This window comes from Danaus plexippus, chromosome Z, assembly GCF_018135715.1.
Source record: "Danaus plexippus chromosome Z, MEX_DaPlex, whole genome shotgun sequence".
Taxonomy (NCBI): Eukaryota; Metazoa; Arthropoda; class Insecta; order Lepidoptera; family Nymphalidae; genus Danaus; species Danaus plexippus.
This window is the reverse complement of record NC_083559.1, coordinates 11,998,794-12,019,907: the sequence shown is the minus strand read 5'-3', so window position 1 is coordinate 12,019,907 and position 21,114 is coordinate 11,998,794. Positions and strand designations below refer to the sequence as shown.

Genomic DNA, 21,114 nt, shown 5'->3' with positions numbered 1-21,114 from the left:
AATTTCAAACCAATATAAATGACGAAAAAAATGAAAGTCAAAACATTTTAATGGGGAAGAAATAAAATTTTAAAAAATCATATATATTTTAAGGGGTGCATCTGTCGAGGAAACGTGGGTAGAGACAGACTTCGCGAATGTGGTATCTGTCCAGCAACCAGCATAGGAAGCGCTCCAAGCCAAGGCCGTAACCACCGTGAGGAACCGACCCGAACTTACGTTGGTCCGTGTACCAGTAGTATGGGGAAGGGTCAATGCCCTCGCGTTCATACCCTGGAACAATACACGTATATAGTATACAATAAATAAAAATCAATTGAATTTTATAACCACCAAGGGGATATTGTAGGGGCTCCGCTTTATAACTATATATTCACCTACTTATGGTCATACTAAGTTTAAACTATAAAGATACAAAAATCTTTTAGGAATGGAGTAAGATTTATTTTATATGAAAAATAAACCAGGTAAAGTAACCTATCGATGATAATTTTAATCCCAGGCAACGAAACAGTTGTCAGTAATGTTACGATAAATTCTATATAGCACAAACCTTTCAATAGTTCCTCATTGTCCCATATCCTCATGGACCCGCCAACAATTTCACCAACACCGGGCATCAACACATCCACGGATTCAGTAAGACGCTCATCTTCAGGACATCTCGACATATAAAATGATTTGATTGTAACTGGAAACTTGCAAAGAAGTATGGGCACCCCAATTTTATCCGTCATCTTCCTTTCTGGACCCTCTGGGATGTCCTGTATTTAGTAAATAAACATTGTTAACCTACTTCTTCTTTCTTAATGTACTCTAGTTTTTGAGTGTTGTAACATGTATCACTCCAATAAATATGAAGCTATTTAATATTTTCTGGCACACAACTATATTGACTAATAAAGTTACATAAAATTTAAGTAACATATAAAGCATATGTCAAAGGGGAAAAATCATGTAGCATTTAGTTAAAATTGATTGATATTTCTTTCTTAGTAATGATCAATTCTGTACTGTCTGATATATTCATTGCAATGATTACATTTATATGAATATTAAATTTGTTATATATAATATCTTTATCAAAACTCACCTCTCCAAACTCATAGAACGACCCATCATCCTTAGTAATGTTGTTCTCACGCAAGTAATCAATTGCTTCTATATAAGTCATGCGTTTGAAAGGCTTCTGAGGAGGCTGGGGACAAAATAAATTAATTTATAGTAATCAACTATAGTATAGTAACTAATTGTGACTTCATGAATGTTTAGAAGTGTCTATAACTTATAACTTGCGAGAAATAATGCAATATTTTAAATAGTAATTCCTTTCTATCTAAAATTATATAATGTATTACCTGGAAACTCGGGTTGAGTTCACGAACAAGGTTCCCCTCTGGTGAATCAAGAACACGTTCCACAACATCAACAACCAGATCTTCGATCCTATCCAGCAATTCGTCGAAAGAAATGAAGGGACATTCAGCTTCAACGTGGCTGTATCTGTGAACAAGTGAGACTTCTTAGTAGAGTTGGATAGAATGAAATAGAATAGTATATTTATGTAGTGTTGTCTCACTCTGCCAGATGTCTTCTAGTACGGGACTGTTCCGCCCGGTAACTCTGCGCTATACAATACACGTCACCCAACGACGCCAGGCACGTTTCTAAATACAGCTGCGAGCTCTGCGTCAGATAAGCTTGTTGTCTGTAGGATGGAGGTATTTTTATATATTGATGCAAAAAATATAAGCAATGTGTATGATCTAAATACTTAGCTCAAATAGAAAATATAGGATAAAAATTAATTAACTGGAACCCATTTCAATGTTGTGTGTTTGAGGTGCATATATTTCCAGGGACTAAGGTGAAGGATACTCACCCAAAATAGTCAAACTTGAAGAGAGTTGAACCACCTTCACATTGCGTTTGGACCAGAGTGGGTGGGGTTACCTCTGTGTAGTTTCTTGAAGCAAAATGTTCCCGGAAAGCGCGAGTCACTAAAGCACGTGCGCGAAGAATTTTTATGGTCGCTTCACCACGGATCGCTATATGCCTGGAACATAGAAAAAATTATCAGTACAGTTGCATTGAAGTAACAAAAATTTTATTTAAAAATACCTACAATATTAACAGCAACCAAAAAATATCAATCAGTTCAGTATCACCACATCTATTAAATAGAATGTGTTCCGCTGACCATAACAATATCCAGATATATAAGAAGCAATAACTATGTCTTATTCTTTGTGAATTGTCATTTACCTGTTGTCCAGTAGAACGTCAGGATGTGCCTCTTCATTGAGAACAGCATCAGTACCACCAGCTGGAGCTAAACCAACTAGTTCCCAATAATCCACCGTCAATTCATGTCCTCCTGGTGCCTTTAAAGACAATATAAATATAAAGTTATATAAGTTAAAATAAAAATTGAATAGAATGTACTCAAAACAATTCTTATACTATTTATTCAGCTGTGCTATACTAAGTTATACAATATTTAAAAACTAACATCATAAACACAAGAAAAACTATGTATGTATGTGAATAATTTTTATTTAAACTTAAGAAGTGATCACATTCAGAGGAGAATTTGTCAAAAAATATATATATTTAAATTCATGAAATTTTCTAATAGCTAGTATTTTTATAATACGGTCAATTTTATACTCTAAAACACAGTTCATATGATACAAATTTCGCTGACCACATTAGCAATGCCAATTGCTTTGCAATAGCATAGCAATTATAAATTATGTTATTGAATGTTTATATGCATGTGTAACCAAAAAGAGATAATCAATGGAATTAAAAATGCTCATAAAACAAGCAAAAGATGTAACTAATTTGCTACAAAATTAACACAATTACTATTTGCACAGCATTAGATATCATTTTTTTTTATTATTGTACATAATAAGATATGTTTTTGTGTAAAACAAATTATGTTTTTATTAATTATGATACACAGCTAAAAATATAGAAACGAAGAAGCCAAAATATAAATGGAATGAAAATTTGCCGAGCAGCTATGCTATAGTAATTGCTTAGCAAAAGGTAACAATAATTTATATGTATAGTGGAATATATGCAATGGATTTTATAAACTATTATTGCGAAATATCTATCACAAATATAAATCAAATGTTTACGCACCGTTTGTCCTTCTGGTACAGCTTCGAGTTTTCCATACATAATCACAGAAGATTCAGTTGACAGTATTAGGGCATTATAAACCTGACATAGTGCACCGTGGAGTACACACTGCATATAACCAGTACCATCCCTTACGGTTAAGAATATGAGAGCCTTGCCCTGACATCTCATACGATGAACCCAGCCACGGATACAAATCCTTTGACCTCGGTATTCCCCAGCTGAAAATTATATATATTATTAATTAAACAACAATTATTTTATATATTATAACAAATAATTACATTTTGATAAAAATATTTCATTCAGACTAAGAAATAGCCAAAAGATAGTAATAGGTTAGCAGTTCATACATGAGAGAAAGTTAATTTTCTTAAATTAAAAGATCTAAAGTGACATTTGTTAGATATGAGGTCACAAGCAAAGTGCATTGAATTGATTAGGAATATACTCAATGAAGTCACTTATTGCATCATCTTATGAGATTCAACCATGCTTACATTACACATAAATAAAAGTCTGCATTTTATATGAAAAATTTTTTTACCATTAAGTATTTTCACAGTGATGGCCTTTGGCAATGAGGGGTCTTCTTTGATAACTATTTTCTTAGCTTCGTCTAAGTTCTGGCGTCTTTTCTCTTCCTTTTCTTCTTCCAATTTTTCTTTGTTGTTTGCTTTATGCATCTCTCTAACCCATATTTTTTGTATTTTCTTTAATTGTGATTTCGCTGCAACATCGTATTTACCACCGTCTTCTTTGGAGTCAACGTATATGGTAGGAAAAGGTTCTTTTCCAGCGTGCCGCATTGCTTGTAAGATTGTCTTGAACGGGTTTTCGGAAGAGCCATCTCCAGTTTCATCGTTGCCATTTTTCTCAGACGTGTACAGTTCGTCTATAAAAATCATAGCATATAATTATTTTCTTTTCTAACCCTAGTAATCACACAATAACCACTATAAGAGTTTTAACTTACCTAAAGAAAGTTTCTGAATATCCGGCATTGTAAATTTTATTTAAGCAATATGTTCAGGAAACACCTACAAGATTTCTTCACATGCGGACGTACACTTTAATCATCTGTCAATTATCACCACTGCGGCAGTGCCGGTGTTCAGTGTTGCCACCTAAATATAAATGAAGTCAAATTGCCAGAAATAAAAAAAATCTTTACATCAATAAACAAAAACAAATCAAATACATAAAGATAGTTTAATTTAGAGCAACTAAAGGTTTTAAAGCGGCTGTTAATTATATTTTTTTGCGAGTAATTTCTTTTGCATTATTTAAAAATTAGAGAGTCTTGTTTTTAATAACAAAAAAGATATGTATAGGGCCTTTTTTTTAAGTATATATAATATTTTATATTTTCAACTCTCCCTCCCTTTTACAAAAAGAAGAGGAAATTTTAATTCAATTGTGTTTAAATATTTTTGAAAAGGCTGTCGGTAATATTAACGTAAAAATAACTTAGTAAAACAGGTTGACATTTTGTCCATATTACTCAGTGTAGTAGTAAATATAAACAATTATCTATGAATGCAAAAATACTCAATGTATAGTTATGTATCAAAGTCTAATTTTGCAAAAGGACTGACAATTATGCTGAATAATTCTTCTAATTATTGCTTTGGTTCTAAATTTAAAATTCATTTTAATCGCCTCGAAACTTTTCGTTCATTTATCACCGGTCGCATTACCACCGGCTGACACAATATTGCTGCCTCAATTCTTATGCTTCTAGTCGGTAATGATAAAACTTTATAAAAAAAATATTCTTAATACAAACATTTAAAGAAATTAATTACCTTAGATACTTCAGTTACTTAAACAGACTCCTTAAAAAGTAACAGTTGCTTTTGCATACCATTCAGCAACTTCACACACAGCCAGTTGCAAACAGTTAATAATTCGTCATATATTTTTGTTCTAATATTTATAATTAACAAAAGGTTTTTCACCAGGAATTTCAGAACTATTGATAACGGGTATGTTATGGAAACTATAACTTAAATATTTTTTTTATTATAACTTAAATATAACTAACTTATAACTTTTATTCATTCTGTTTGTCAAAACACCTTGGTCGGATAATATACGTACAAGTAATAAAATGGTATTATCAAAATTTGTCTTCTGCTTAAGAAACTATTAGCTTCAACCATTTTTCGGTTTGCATAATCATCGTCCTGAGAGAAATATTTATAATCTCATGTATGATTTGAGTCCACTCGTTCAAGAGACATGTGCATGAAAAAGCGCAAGATCTGTCGAGGATATCGTTGTTGTACATGAACTGAAAGTTGAACGTCCATAAATAAACAAAATTGTAGAATTTGGTTAAAGATTCCAATCCACATAAGATCCAAGAACATCCTATTTATTCCTCAAAAGTTACTTTTATACCTACGTATGAGGGCTTTTTAAAGTTGACGCTAGTGATCATATTTTTTCGAGACTTGTTATCCTAAATGTCACTGTCAAATTCTTACCAAATTCTTTTAACATTAATTGGACGGTCAGGGCACATGTACTTTCAACACTTTGCCCATCTCAGGTGCAGATAATGTGATCTGCCTCGAGATCGTACTGTTTTGTTATAGAGTTTTCCTGAATAGCAGCTGCATGCTCAAAGTCAAAATGACCCACATCATTTGATTAATAAATTGTCCTATATATTAAGTTAATGCCCACCAATGAGGTCCATCACCCCCTCAACATAGATTTGAATAAAAACATATACAGTAGCAATTTTGCCTTAGATAAAGTTGGTGAGCGCACCATTATTGTTCATCTCAAAATAACTGATCTTTATGTATATGTCACTTTAAATAAAATTGCGGATATATGAACTAGTTTTTGCCCGCAACTTCGTCTTCGTCAATTTCAAAATTAGAAATGACAGCTGACCGGGCGAACTCCGTTCCGCCTTAGAGGCAGTAAATAAGCTGATTTTGAATATATTAAGAGTTAATGTTTTTCCTTTTTTGATTGAACGTGATTAAAAGTATCCTTTGTTCGGCTCTTGATTCTAAGCTAGCTCTCGGACAATTTTATCCAAATCCCTACAGTCGGTCTTGCGTTACAAATGGTGTAATTTCTTTTATATATATATCGATATTTTCCAGTTTATATTTTTTCATAAATTTAATTAATAGAATTTATTAAAAATTTCATTAATCAATTACTTGTTGTTGTTGTACTGAATTAGTATGATATTTGGACATATACAGTATTCATTTGTAGTTAGGATTCTGAAGATGTTTGAGATTTTTGATTTTATTAAATTAAGTTTATTGAGATAGAAGAAATGGGTGGAAATTACCAAATAAGGTTAATCAAAAATTTAATTATAGTAAATTTTATTAAACCGTCCTTATACACAAAGGATATATCGGTATTAAGTTTTTTGTCAGATATCATGGACGAATTGTAGAAATGTACTTACTGTAAATTGTACGAATTTAATCGGCCGGGTAAAAAAATTACGTTATTAAAATTTTTATCTTTGCATAAAATTATACAAAACGTTTGGTAGCTGCTAGTTATTTTTTATTTTTATCTTAATTACTAGTCTCGTGTCTCTAACATTAAGGAATGAAAATAATAGAGGAAAATCTTTGGAACTGTCATTATAATTCCAACTCATTAATTGTCGTCTAACGATTATAGTAGGCCACGTGCGAGATTAAATCTAAATTATAGGTTACAAGTTAATAACATAATCCTGGAAAACATTTGATATTGAGATTGATTGACTGAGATTAAGTAAACCTTTGTATTGATTAAATCTTATTACAGTACAGATTGTCATTCCAACCATACTTAGATTTTACAATTGATCGATTCAATTAAAAGTTAATTTGTAAAAAAAAATACTCAGTACTAAAAACACTAGAATATAATTAATTCACTGTAAAAAAATATGGATACTAAAAATAAAAAAAGAGATTCGGGTTTTTCCAACAATATGCATCCGATTTAAACAAAATTATAGTTATTTATCTATTTGCAAAAAAAAACGTTTGTCTTTAGAAGCACAATTACTAGGATATCATAACTCAGTCGGGAAAGAGCAACGAAAGTGAAAGTTTTGATTTACATGTACCATCAAATGGCCTGTTGCATCTGGCTTAGTACTACTTTCGCTTTTATTCCTCGTTGAAACCATTACTTCATGTGTCCTATTCTCCTGGTACCTGTACTCTGGATGGAACAGAACAGAAGCAAGAAGTGAATGGGGTAGGTTTGAACTAACATCAGAGAAGGTCGCCAACCTTGCGAGAGAAAGAGAGAGGAAGGATATTTTGAAGAGAAATTAATTTTATCTATACGAACTAATGGAATAATTTTCTATATTTTGTAGATAAAGTTAAGCCATGCAAATAAATAAATATAAACAATCCACGTCGATTACTCAGAATACCTTTAATTAGGCGTAATTTATCAGTTACTTTTTAAGCTATGATTCAAGTTCATTAACCGAGGGTATTATTTTACAAACTTAGTTATCGGGGCTTGATATTAAAATAATTTGTAACAAAAGAAAACATTTCACTGCTTTTAACTCGTTGTTAGACTCCACCTTTAATTTCATTGTCAAAAATTTATGACTTATGCTGAATCTATACATGAGTGCTGTAACATTTCATATACATTGTCTTTGAAAAGGCTGGAAAGTAAATAAAAGAAAAAAGACTCATTGTGCATACATTTCTCTCCGTATATCATATAAAAATGAATGTTCTAGTTGTTGAGAAATTGAACCACAATTATGATAATGAATTTAAAGTATGTGAGTTTTCTTTCAACTCAACTCAGTACTCACTTATTATTAAGTCAGTAGCTTTGATTTTCTGAATTGAATAAGAGAAGTTTAAGACACCTCTTTATGGAGAACTAGTGACAGCAGAATTAATAGATCTTCAAATAAAATATTTTTTTTTACAATAAAATATTCTCCCAGTTGAAAAAAAATCATCAACTTTATTGTTTACATCATGTACGTAGTTTAGTAATAAATTTATAGTAAATAATAGAAATAATTTTAAATAAATTTTACTATTAAGTTATCATTGATAAAAATAATTTGAATGTTATAAATAGTAAAATAAAATTGTAGACGTCAATGTAAATAAAACCTTTAATTTTATTTATGATATTTTGTTACGACAAAAATAAATTCTCTGTAAAGTTTCGCCTCTGTATCGGACAGTTGGACAGAGAGACAGTTTTTCAGACTATTTATTTTAAAAGTAAATTAAATTTATTAATTTTTTTAAATTCTTTTCTGTTTCAGAGCTTTGGCTACTAGGAGAATATAAATTTGGAAGAGCTTGCTTCAACAGAAATACAGGGCTGTCCTATAAAACTTGTACACTCACGTACATTTAGACCAGCCTTTAACAGATTTACAGAAATCTTTTCTAACAAGTTAATAAATTAATACAGCTGTTATATTTGTTTCAGCAATGTTAAATATGTTTTTGTTAATTAATGCGGGCTTCTAAAACGTAATTAACAAACGAGCTGTATACACTTTTTTATTTAATTTCTTAAAACTTATTATACGAATATAGAACATGTACAAAAAAAATACATTTAAAATACATTTATGTATAAAAATAAATTGAACATGGAAATGAAGATTGAATTTCAAATAATATATATTCTGGTTGGTTTCCATATATCTATAATTTTATCATGATCCATCGCAGAAATATAAGTCCTTTTCCATAGTAATGCATAGAAAATACCACATCACATTTCGAAGCAACTAAGTTTTCTGACTAACTCCTTTAGTTCATGATATCCTGGTACTTATGCTTAAGAGTTTACGTAATAAACGGAACCTTGTATTTTAAACGTAAAGTTTGGTTATTACTTGGTCATTTTAGCTTTCTTTTTAGTAAATATATAAAAAAGTGCATTACTCCATGTCTATTATAATATTTACAAAATTTTAACAAATAAAATTAATCCTGTTCCTCCTCAACATCTTCTTAACTAGTAAAAGTTTTCACGTTGTGGGATCTAAATAATTATTTATATTTAATTTATATTATTTTGTATGTTGGGCGTTATCTAAACCGTCCAGTAGAAAATTGTGGCGTAATATTTATAATGAGATAAACTGTCCAATGTTGAAGAGTGAAAGAGGGGGTCCACACACTTTACAAGAGCGGAAACTCCCCCTTCCGGCTTTCAACACAATTTCCGTTACGTTATAGTTAAATTACGCAACTGCGCTATCGAGCTAGAATATAGCTATAATAATATAGCTATCTCGTTCAACCCCTGTCGAAACAACATCTTCATAGTTTTATGCTCTCCTGGTAGGATGTTTTGGATTCTATTAACCCCTTATTTCAAAACCGTTACGAACAGCGGAAATATATATTATATTGTAGGGGAGCCCTAAAAAGCCCTTTTTATTAAAAGTAAAATAAGTAAAGAGTAAGTAGTCTACTAATTAGATGGAAATTAATAACATAGGGGAATCAAAAACGAAAACCTGAAAAAAAAAATTGTTTAAAGATAAAATATATAATTGAGAATTTGTATTATTTTAATGAACAAGAAACAAACCTTTCATTGTCTATCGATAACAACTAAAATAAAAAACAATTGAAAACTCGTATTTTTCTTATTGCAATTTATTATACGTTTTATATAAGTGCATATTTTTTTGATTCCTATTAACAAAACAAAAACAAGTACGATTTATCATAAAAATTAATTAAAAGATCTTGAAATTTTTTCGTGTAGAATATTATCCTATTGCCATACGGGTGTTATTTTTGCTTTCATAATGAATGAAGGCATTTTTTTATCTGGACGGATTAATATAATTAACCAAGGAATTGTTACAGACATATTGAAAATATTACCTAACTTAACTCCAATGTAGGAGCGAATACAAAAATGACTAGTGATGAAGATTTTTTTTTATTATTTCTGTTAATTAGCTATTAACCTTTCAAATTCGAAGTAACGTTTCTTAGTATGAAATAAATTTAAACAGAATACTGAGAAAATATTGGATTAGAAGAATATAAAATAGAAAACAGAGCGTTCATGATGCTTGTTAAAAGGTTTTACAATTAATTTAAGCTGTTCCAATTAGGTAAGAAAAAATATACGTAAGAAATTAATTCATCTTATCGCCTTCAACTGCAATGTTGATAAGTTGATGAAAATATTAATTAACACATGAAAACTTAAGTTTTAAGATGATCAAAACCAAACAGTTCTATTGTATTCCTATTTAATTTCTCTAACGCCATTAAGTGATGGCTCTTATCTTTTAAGAATGAAGTTAATACTTGGATATCCCCAATATGATTAATTTTCAAATAAAATAATTTAAATTTTTCGATGGATTCGCCAAATAAAATTTTAATTTTATGTAAACTTATATAAAACGCACTTACCTGCTTATATTCGTATTGTTTTCATAAATGACCAAAAAAGAACATCAAAATCAATAACTCGTGCTAGTTAAAAATAATTGCAATAACTTATAAATATATTATGGTTAACTGAAAAGTACCCGTAATAGATATTTGGTATCGGCGGTAAAAGTGACTTTAAAAGGTAAAACTAGTTGGATAGAACAGGAAATTTTATTAGTGAATATAATTTTTTAAAAGCCTGCGCCAGCCATATTCAGTTCTCTTTTTGTGTGAGCCATGTCAAAGTTAAAATTTCTCGCTAGCGTAGGTTAATCAAATTATTTCGTATATTGGCTTTGCTGATGGATGAAAATTTTGAATGAAAATCACTAATTTTTTTTATCAAAGTGCTACCTTCTTTTAGTAGTTATATTACTAAAACGCAACGCGTTTAATATTCATTCATTTGTAAAAACAAATTATTAAAAAAGAGTATCATTGCAATTGCATCATTTTTATTTAAAATGCAACAAACATTTGTAATAATTTATATCTTATACATATGTAAGTGTATATGCTTCTTTGAGGTTGGACTTTTATTAATTAATAATATCCCAAGAGCTTTCAGGCACGTTATGTGCTTTCAGCTGGAAGTTTGAGCGACGGAACTTTTTGCAAGGTGCACGGTGAGTTAGTTAGACGATGGGTTAATTAGTTTCACCAAGCCAGGCTTGTTAGTCACCTTGCAAGTTAATAATGAAAATTTAATGAGTTAAAACTTAGGAGATCTCAACTAAGCGTGTCATACAGACAATTCAAATTGGATAAAGTGAATTGTATATCATTTGTTGTAAATTTATTTCTTCAGTTTATGTCATGGAAATGGTTTCTCTAAGTATGTTATAATGATACTTGTACTATAATTATGATACGGAACTAACTTTAGCGTCTAACTTTACCGTAATAGACATGTACCCTACAGGAATCATTAAAAAAATATTCATAACGACAGCGTTGTAATCAAGTATACTATTTTAAAAGCTATTACTAGTAATTAAATAGAGATATTTCCTTTTTATCAAATTAAACTTCATAATTAATTTACGTTAGAAACTTATGCACAATATACAATATTTTGTTACAATAATTAATGTTTTACTTAATAGTTGTGATTTTCAAAAGAATTCCGTGTACCATCAAATGCATTATACTAATAGGAATGACATGTGAAATCAATTATAGAATTTATTTTATTTTTAATATTTAATAATTGCAATACACGACAATCGGATATTCACGATAGATTTTTTTTTAATCTTCACTAGAATAAAAAGTTTTGTTTAGCATTAATTTCTTTTGGCTGTATCTGAGGCATGTAATTATTATTCTTATGTTTTGTGAAAATGGTGACTGTAGGATCTTATTCCCTATGCCATGTCGTGTTACAATTTATACATGTAGGGCTCAGAAAAATCAATATGCATTAGCAATTTTCCAAGCACCCTTAGTTATATTTTCCTCTTAGGTTCAATGAACCTTTAAAGTCGAAACAGTTTACTGAATCCCTCGAAGGTATTTCGAGTTATACCAACTAGTTAGTTATGGACTATACTGCTGCCTTTTTGTCTTACTAAAACATGTTAAAAATAAACCTAAAGCACATTACAGTAGTCGCTAAAGAAACTCTTTTATTGCATCTTTTCACCAATTATTTGACATTGCGACGTTTAACTAATTTATAATAATCTCCGAATATTTCTTCTCTATATATATAATTCGAAATGATAACGGCACTATTAATTTCACTATTATATTACATTTGTTATTTGAAAAATATAATTGGCACCGCATATAAAAATCTTAGGGCGTTAATATTAGCAATTTAAATATTTATTGGTACTCAAAAGGCATACTACATGTAGTAACAACAGAAAAGACATATTTTTGGCAACTTACTAACTTATCTGGTCCATTCATGCAACCATATTTGAAAGGCTAAGGTGGAAATAAATCTATTTGAGTATCAGATAGGGTATTATTTATTTTATCTCACTCATTCAACCGACAAAATACAGTAAAGAATAATTTAAGACCGTTTTTCTTGTGAATTTGTGGTTTCTGTGACTATTTTTTGTAATTTTGTAAAGTTGTTGACTTAAAACACTAAGTACATAGACGCATTTTACCAACGACCACGTCACCGGTCATGTGCGTCGTTATAGAGTTATGTTGTGTGCCCTGGTGTGTAAATAATACTATGAGTGAACGACGTTCAGAACCAACAGACATTTCTCTTTTGACAAGGCAATTCATTTGGACAGAATTAAAAATATGTATCATTTCTTAGTAGTTAGTCTAATGGGTAAAAGTAATGAATTTAGTAAAGTAATGAAATTAGACTCTTATTTAGTTAACTAAAATTAGCTGTTCTGATGACTTAACAGTCTTTTAAAATATGCACAAATAGTACAATTTCATTTTCCCTTTGACATTATCTCCTTTTGCTTAAATATCATAAAGACTACTAACGTCTTTATAATTTTTATTATTAGTAACATTTAGCTTTTGCTGAAGTTTTTTTTTTTGTTAAAGGTGGCAAACGAGCAGACGGCCTACTTGGTGGGCAGTAGCTACCATCGCCAATGGACATCTCTGTTGCGAATGCGTTGCCAACCTTGGTTTTTTTAAGAATAGGGAAGGGTGGGAATGAGGGAATGTCAGGAAAAGGTGGAAAAAGGGAAAGGGCAAACGGCTCTCACCCATCGGACGAAACGTAGCCGTTAAAGGCTACTTCACGCCGATCTTCTGTGAGAGGGTGGTACTTCCCCGGTCGAGCCAGCCCATGTTCGATCTGTAGTAACATGACTACAGCTAGGCTCTACCACCTACTACGAAGTTTGAATATTTAAAATCACAATGAATAATACTGGTCACTTAGGAGTGTGGTGTTGATATTATAATTAATCTAGATTTGGACTACATAGTAACGTACAATATGTCAATATATTTTTTATAGTTTGTTATGTAATTACATCATCCATTCATTCCTGTATAGCTGTTGTGTATGGGCTTGTCTTAATGTCATGCTTGTGCTCCATTAATCTAACAAAAGCTTCGCAGAAAACTCAATGTGCAATATGTCCACTATCACCTGGATATTTTTGAGGTTATTGTTTTTTATATTATATGTATTGTTAAATATAAGTAGATATATATACACAGAGATAAAAAATAACTATGAAGATCGATTTTTCTTTTTGATGACCAAAACTACTTCAATATATGTATTATAATACTTATAACAGCCAAAACTCTCTACAACCTGCTAAAAGACTTAGGCCTGCCAAGAACAAACATCAGTTCATTCTTAGAACGTGCGTCGAAGGCAGCCCAAGCAGGTTCGTTTCAAATTCGCTAAGGTAAAGAGAGGAGCTTGGACAGTGGTGGCGAGCGTTTAACGTGCGTTAGTTAGGGGCCCCTTAAACCTACACCTGGGTCGCAAGTCCCAGGCACTGTTGAAGATCTTCTCCCTGCAACGCTGCATTATAGTAAAAAACCTGCATTATATTTTAATTATGACTGGATATTATGTTAATAAATCTATTTCACTTAAAAATTAGAACCAGTCAAGTTGAATATAGTAATTAATTAAATTATAAATAAGAAAAAAAAATACGAAAATAAAATAATCGGCATTACATTGCTTATGGTTTTTATATAAGCCTTAGTCGAGTCTTAATACCATTAATTTAAAAATAATAGAATGCTTTCACAGCATACAACGAGCAGTAAATTGCTTGGAAAATTGAGGAGTTATGTAAATAATACAGGCTCGGTTAAGTTGCCTTAGAAAGTAGACTAAATCTAGAAAAAAATTCTAACAACAATTATACAAACCATTTCCCTGAGTTATGAAGAATAACATAACATTTTAACGTCCGTCTTTTTTATGCTATGGCTTCATTCACACTGTAATCGTGGAATATTTTCCAAATGTCAACATTTTTATTTATTGGACGAATAACGTCCGTCATTGTATATAATGGAAACACAGCGATCACTCGCCGTTAAGTATTGCCTGTCAATCGATAGGTGATTCTAGAAAACTACAAATTAATGCCAAGGTTAAGTTTACTTCTCCTGGAATTAATATTAATTTGTCGCTATTCTTAAGAAATGGATAAAGTTACATGTATTATAGGCGCCTCGCAAGCTGTGACAGGTTTTGTTTCTATAACGTTTTTTTTAAATAATTTTAAGAGCTTTAAAACAAAACAGTAATATTATTTAAAAATTCATTCTATTTTTTTGAAGTGGATTGATTATTCCTTGTCGTGTGCCGAGTCGAACTGAAATAGGTCTTATATATATGTAAATAAATTAATATAAGGAATGGAACCAAACTACACTATAAGGGTTTTTGATAAAATCGATTATAAGTACAAACAAACCTTATACACATCGTTGAGGCACCGTAATACTATGATTTCAAAATTATCAGGCTGTTTGAAAGTATTCTATAAATATTTACAAAAATATATGAAATACATACAACAAAATATATGACTGTATCTTTGGTATTTTTTTCTTAAGCATTAATATTTGCAATAAAATATAATTTAGGGCAGTTTGCATCTTGGTAAAATGTTATGGGTCATATACTAGTCTTGGTGACAATCAGCAATCAAAGGCCACTGGCCAGTATATATATGTAATAATAAGTAAGAGATATGTAAGTAAGAATATATTATATGCTGTTTAATTGTATACAAGCTATGTATTTGGTTTTAATGACAGTTAAACAACCACGTCTTAAGAACTCAGAAACTGTTGCTTTAAAACTTGTGCATATTAAAAAATTCTAACTACATTGTCTTTCGGCAACAACAGCTTTAAGTACTTTTTTCAAAAACATCCGTGTGGGTTCAATGGAAGTGTGTGATGAGTAGTTATTGTACGCCAACACAACAATAATTGTTGATGTTCTGCTGCTTTTTAAACAATTCAATATTCAAATGACTTATTCTTAAGGTTGAAATTTAGTTGTATGTCGTTACTCTGAGATTTTTTTTTTTGCAAAATGTAGTTTCTTTTCTGGGAATCAACATAGCATTCAGTTTAAAGAAAGGTGAGTATGCTACAAGCTCACGAAGCACCAAATTCTCAGTCACAACAATGTAATTCGCATTCTTTAAATATAAATTTAAAATAAAACTTTTTTAAATTATCAAGTCAAAAAAGTTATAATTTACGTATGTATTCCTACATACGTATATTTGTTATACTGGTGTGTAAAGCATCAATTCATTGTATGGTCATCTAAAAAACTATTCAGTAGTTTTTACGTAAAAAATAAAATACACTGACATACTGACACTATTACTGACAAGATATTATTGTAAATTTTAAATCACGACCTAGTAGCTGAAAAATGTACGTGTGTAATTTTTTTTTATTAATTACAGTTTTTTTTTATTATGTTAATGTTTTAACAGGTAAGTTAAGTTAACTTTCAAGTTTTTATATTCTCCTAGTAACTAATTATATCAATTTCAGTAAAGGTAGTGTTCTATATACAAATTTATATGATAAACCTCCTTTATGTGCTATGCACGATGGCTTTCAGAAGCTTCGCTGCGGATAATGTTATTAAAATATAAGATGAAAATCAAAGTTATTATAAAGTTTTATAAAAATATCTTCAGTTGTGTCTGTTTTGAACTTGTTTTGTTAAACTATTACGAAATGTCGTATTTGTGATGAGCAATATGTAATGTTCTACTGTAATTTAGGACACGACGTAATCATGAGGTCACCGAGCAAACGTTATCCTCAATCGTTCTTAAAATCATGATATGGGAAATAACCCTTACATACCAATTCGAATGTATACTGTACAAAAGAACCACTTAACATATTCTAAGGTCTTTTATAATGATTAACTTAAAGAATCGCCTATAGAATTTAAATTGTTATGACAAAGAGTTTTTATGAATTTTAAATGACCACGCTGCAACTAGTAAATTGTGACTTGTTTTATTTTATTATCTATCTACTAGTATGTAGTAGTAGTATGTAGTAGTAGAATGTATGTTATCGTTTAGAACTTTAGAAGAATACAATTTTATCTATTGTCATTATTTTTATAAATGGTAGATGTTAACAGTTTCGTATATGAAAGTCTTTGTGGAAATACTTGACAATAACACAGTTTAGATGATTAGATTAGGAAATACTTCACAAGAATATAGTTTGAACATACCATAACATATCATCTAAACATCCCTTAATCCAATAAGTTCCCGTAATGACATGTCATAGCAGTTGTATTTCGTATGAAGACACGTTACACATGATAGATATCGTTGCAATAGATTGACGTATCTATTATTTACAACAAATTAACAAATTATTCGGTAGTTACTAAACTAAATTCTTAAGTTCACACGGACGAAGTCAGGGACAGAAGCCAGTAAATTAATACCTCTTGATATGACAATTGAAGTCGCTTTTAAGTATGCAGTGATGATCAAAATTGATTCCTTGTGTTTATTTAAGTTTTCCTCTAGCGATGCGCTGAATGGAAACCACATTAATTTTTATTATTGTGCCTTTATATGAAATTCGTTCACGTCACCACAAATGTTGGTGGAAATTTGACGAACAATTGAAGGGAAGCCGTGGTATTTCTATAACAGATTCTACTTTTGTTTGTTTATCTTAATGTTATATATATATTTATTTATCAATAATAAGAAACAAAATAATCCAGATTAAATTATATATAAGTTTTAACGAGCCGGGTTTAGGTGATTTTTTGAATGACCGAAATAACAGACAAGAATAATAGAGATACAATGAAAAAAAAATTTTATAAGAAATTTGAACACTTTAGATCTCCTTGATCAAGACACTTTATTTGACTACAATACATTCATGGGACTGTGAATTCCAGTCATATTTTAACATAACATTTAGATAAACGTATAATAAATATGGTAGTAAAGGATTTTTTCTTGCTAGTAAAAAGGCATTTTTATACTTACTTATAGAGACATGTAAGCAATTAAAAAAACTTGGTATTGTATTTAATACTATTATCTTATATGTCATTTAAAAACCTATTTGACATTCGAATAAATTCTGAAAACAAAAAAAAGGCATTTTGTAAAGGTAACAAGGAAAAGGAGGAAAATAGTTCTCGTTATTGTTATAGTTCATTTCAATAGAATTTAACAAACTTGTAAACAAACGTGTTCGGCTGATATTGACAGAGACTTGTCTATGCCTCTGGTGATGTGAGTACTCTTTAAGATACTTTAATCTTATTTATTGTATTAAAGTATTTATATAAAAAATACTTTAATTTACTATTTTTTTTATGTATTTATAGATACCTATAGATACGTATGAGAAACAATATAAAATCCCAGAGGATATTTGCGCTTCAACGTCCAGACCAGACATATTTCTGTTTTCGCGAATTTTAAAGCGCATTGTGTTAATAGAGCTTACGGTTCCTTAGTAAACTAACATTCCTAAAGACCATGCCATCAAAGTCAATAAGTGTTTCAAGCTCACTAACGATGTAAAAAATGTTTCATTTGTACTTTTTAGTGCTTTCTATGTTGAGTTCCGCGTGCTAAATACCAGAAAAAAAATGAAATTTTACTAAGTTTTACCTGATATCCATCAGAGCCTGTTTTTTTTTGTTTCGATTTGTCTGTTTCTGTTAGCCCTAATGGCCTAATAGCCGACGGAGGGATACATCCGGAGATTGCATGACGTCCCCCGACGGCGGAACGCCGGAGCGACGTGTATGAAACGGGACCTCGATTTCGCCGGTGAAGGCGGTGTATGTAGGTGTGGTTTTGAGTCATGGGGGTCATTGTGTTTGTATTGTTGGTTGTTAATTTATCGTCAGGGTCTCGGAGAACGTCTTTGGGACGCCTCTTGCCTATCGGGGAGTTGGGTGATGGGGAATAGTCACACGCTTTAACTATTAACGGGTTGGGATGTACTTTTGCTTTTTCGAAAAATCTCTTTGAGATCGTCTTGAAATGCGCAGCTATCGTAGGAAGTTGGAGGTCCCTATGGAGATCAGAATTCCTGATGTACAAGGGTGCGCCTGTGGCTGTGAGTTAAGGGACGGGCGTTGCGAAGTACGCGCTTGCGTGGGACTTGACGGGAAGTATGCAGGTTTTGTAAAGTGTGACTTTATTTCTAAGGGACAATTTACTTTTACTGCAGATCAGAAGGTATAGGCGACCTAAGATGTAGGCTACCCTATTCCTATCTGAATGTGGGGGTTAAATGTGAAATATTTAACCAGGGTAACCCCTAGATATTTGGCTCTTTTTTTTTTCAAACAATAACAGTTGTATATGGATTATATTATATATAGATTATAAATATCTTAATATACAAAAGAAAGTCATGTTAGTTACTAGTACACTATTTATAGCTCAAGAACGGCTTTACGGGATATACTGAAAATTGGTGGAGAGATAGCTCAGAAGCAGGAAAAGGACGTAAGATACTTATCATGCGATCGAAATAAATAAATAAATATGATAAATACCAAAATCTTCTTATTTACTGCCTTTAAGGAGGAACAGAGTTCGACCGGTCAGCTATACATTTATAAATTCGAAAGTAACGCAGAGGAAGACGCGGACAAAGACTAGTTAATTACATATATATTTATCATGTACAACACTCAATTTTCAAACACAAATAGACATTTACGAGTAAAAATGATCGTGTTAATTTGACAAACGCAATAAATTTTCGTGTTCAAAATTATTATATAAAATAAACATATACACACAGTTGATTAGTGATGAAAAGTTTGTTAAAAACAGTGGTGGGTTCATTGAGATGTCATTATTATGAGGACTTACATTCAATTGCACGCAAGAACGGAGTAGTCGTGGTCAATTGCTTTTTTACAAGATTGTCAAATTCCATTGAAATGAACTATATACACAAACTGCCGGAACAAACTTCATTTTGTCCAAACTTAAGAGTAAAAATTAAATAAATGCGACGTTTTTCAAGCGATTACCTTATTTATGTCCCAATCATAAACAAAAAGTTTTATATTTTGTAGACTCCAATACTTTATAAACTTAATGATACATACTCGTTCTAATGCTTCATGGTATACAATATTTTTTGGTTGGTTATTTGGCGCGTAAACAAATAAGTTAACAAAGTTTCAACGCTGGAGCTAATAACATAAAACTATCCATGTGAGCAAAATGGATTTCCCAGATTAACGGCGCAAATAGTTGCAGAGTGATCCTGTGATTTACTTATGGTCATTGCGAAGGCAGATCGCAGTGGAAATTGCAGTCGTTTACTTCCCGTAACATTACAATACATAACTTTTTTTTTTTATAAAAATTGTATTCAAACAGTCTAACCAATTTGAATATTATATACCATAAATAATTCAAACGCGCATTTTTTGTTCTATATTGACGTTGACAATTTACGTCCTCTCTTTGACAGCAAATTTTTATTGAAATCCTATTATTTTTACGATTCCCCGTAATTTTTTTCAATTTTAATTTTTTTAGCATAAAAATTTTCCGTGGAACTTACAAAACGAATTAGCCCCCTGGGTTGAGCCGTTTTTAACATATGCGCTTAGCAACCTCCATTTTTATTTATATAGATATAAATCGTAAATATTATATATTTGTGTGTCATGGTTCAGCTCTTTTATAGTTTCTATAAATTTAATGTCACTTTTATATATTTAATGATAGAATGAGCTTATATCATTGTAACTAGTCATATAAAGCACTTTTATAAAGGATTTTTCTAAACCTTGTAATACTGAAAGTCTATTAAGGATTAAAAAAAATATATAATATAAAGTATATACTCGTATATCAATTTAACATTAATAACAAAAAGTGGTTTTCGACCGTGACAGGACTCGAACCTGCAATCTTCGGATCCGAAGTCCGACGCCTTATCCATTAGGCCACACGGTCTGGTTACGTAAATGGCAAAATAGGACAACTTACGCAGCGCAGGCCTCATAAAAAGCAAATAACTGATGACGTCAGAGGCTGCTCATATTACGATACGTAGTTTTAGAGTTGATAACACAATGTATAAAATTACTACACAAATTGCTTTTTATAATACATACACGAACCTTACAAACACCTTAAAGTCTTTATGAAAATATAAGGTAGATCACATCATTCTTTAGAAACTAACTTTACTTTTCTACTAACAATTCATTACATTTTGACTGTGATTAAATCAAAGACAATTAAATCAACATTGTCTGATTTAATTCTCGTCAGAAATGAGGAAGACAAGTCTGGAACGCGTTGAAAGTCGGACTTATTAGATCATAATAGGTAGCCCTCCGCTCTCTAGTCAGTGCTTAAAAAGATACGGATGGCTTATCTGTGTCCCACTGTCCTAGAAACAAATTAATTTAATAATGAAGATTTCGTTTGAAATGATTTCTATAAAGATTGATGTAAGAAGATCATGTATATCATCACTGTAAGAGCGTGAACAATACAAAGAAGTT

The 21,114-nt window shown here is 30.9% G+C and overlaps 1 protein-coding gene and 1 non-coding gene across 2 annotated transcripts; both read right to left on the bottom strand.

Moving 5' to 3' along the window:
• Nucleotides 1-31: 31 nt before the first annotated feature.
• On the bottom strand, nt 32-4,277 carry LOC116777382 (asparagine--tRNA ligase, cytoplasmic). The gene is made up of 10 exons (XM_032670897.2): nt 4,133-4,277; nt 3,704-4,051; nt 3,157-3,377; nt 2,266-2,384; nt 1,883-2,056; nt 1,580-1,708; nt 1,359-1,503; nt 1,094-1,198; nt 554-764; nt 32-273 (listed from the first exon to the last, which is right to left on the bottom strand). Exons 1-10 carry the CDS (start codon nt 4,158-4,160, stop codon nt 89-91), a joined length of 1,665 nt encoding a protein of 554 aa, XP_032526788.1. The 5' UTR covers nt 4,161-4,277; the 3' UTR covers nt 32-88.
• A 16,207-nt stretch (nt 4,278-20,484) lies between these two features.
• Trnar-ucg (transfer RNA arginine (anticodon UCG)) lies at nt 20,485-20,557 on the bottom strand. Its single transcript has one exon. It is a non-coding gene; the product is annotated as a tRNA-Arg (tRNA).
• Nucleotides 20,558-21,114: the final 557 nt, after the last annotated feature.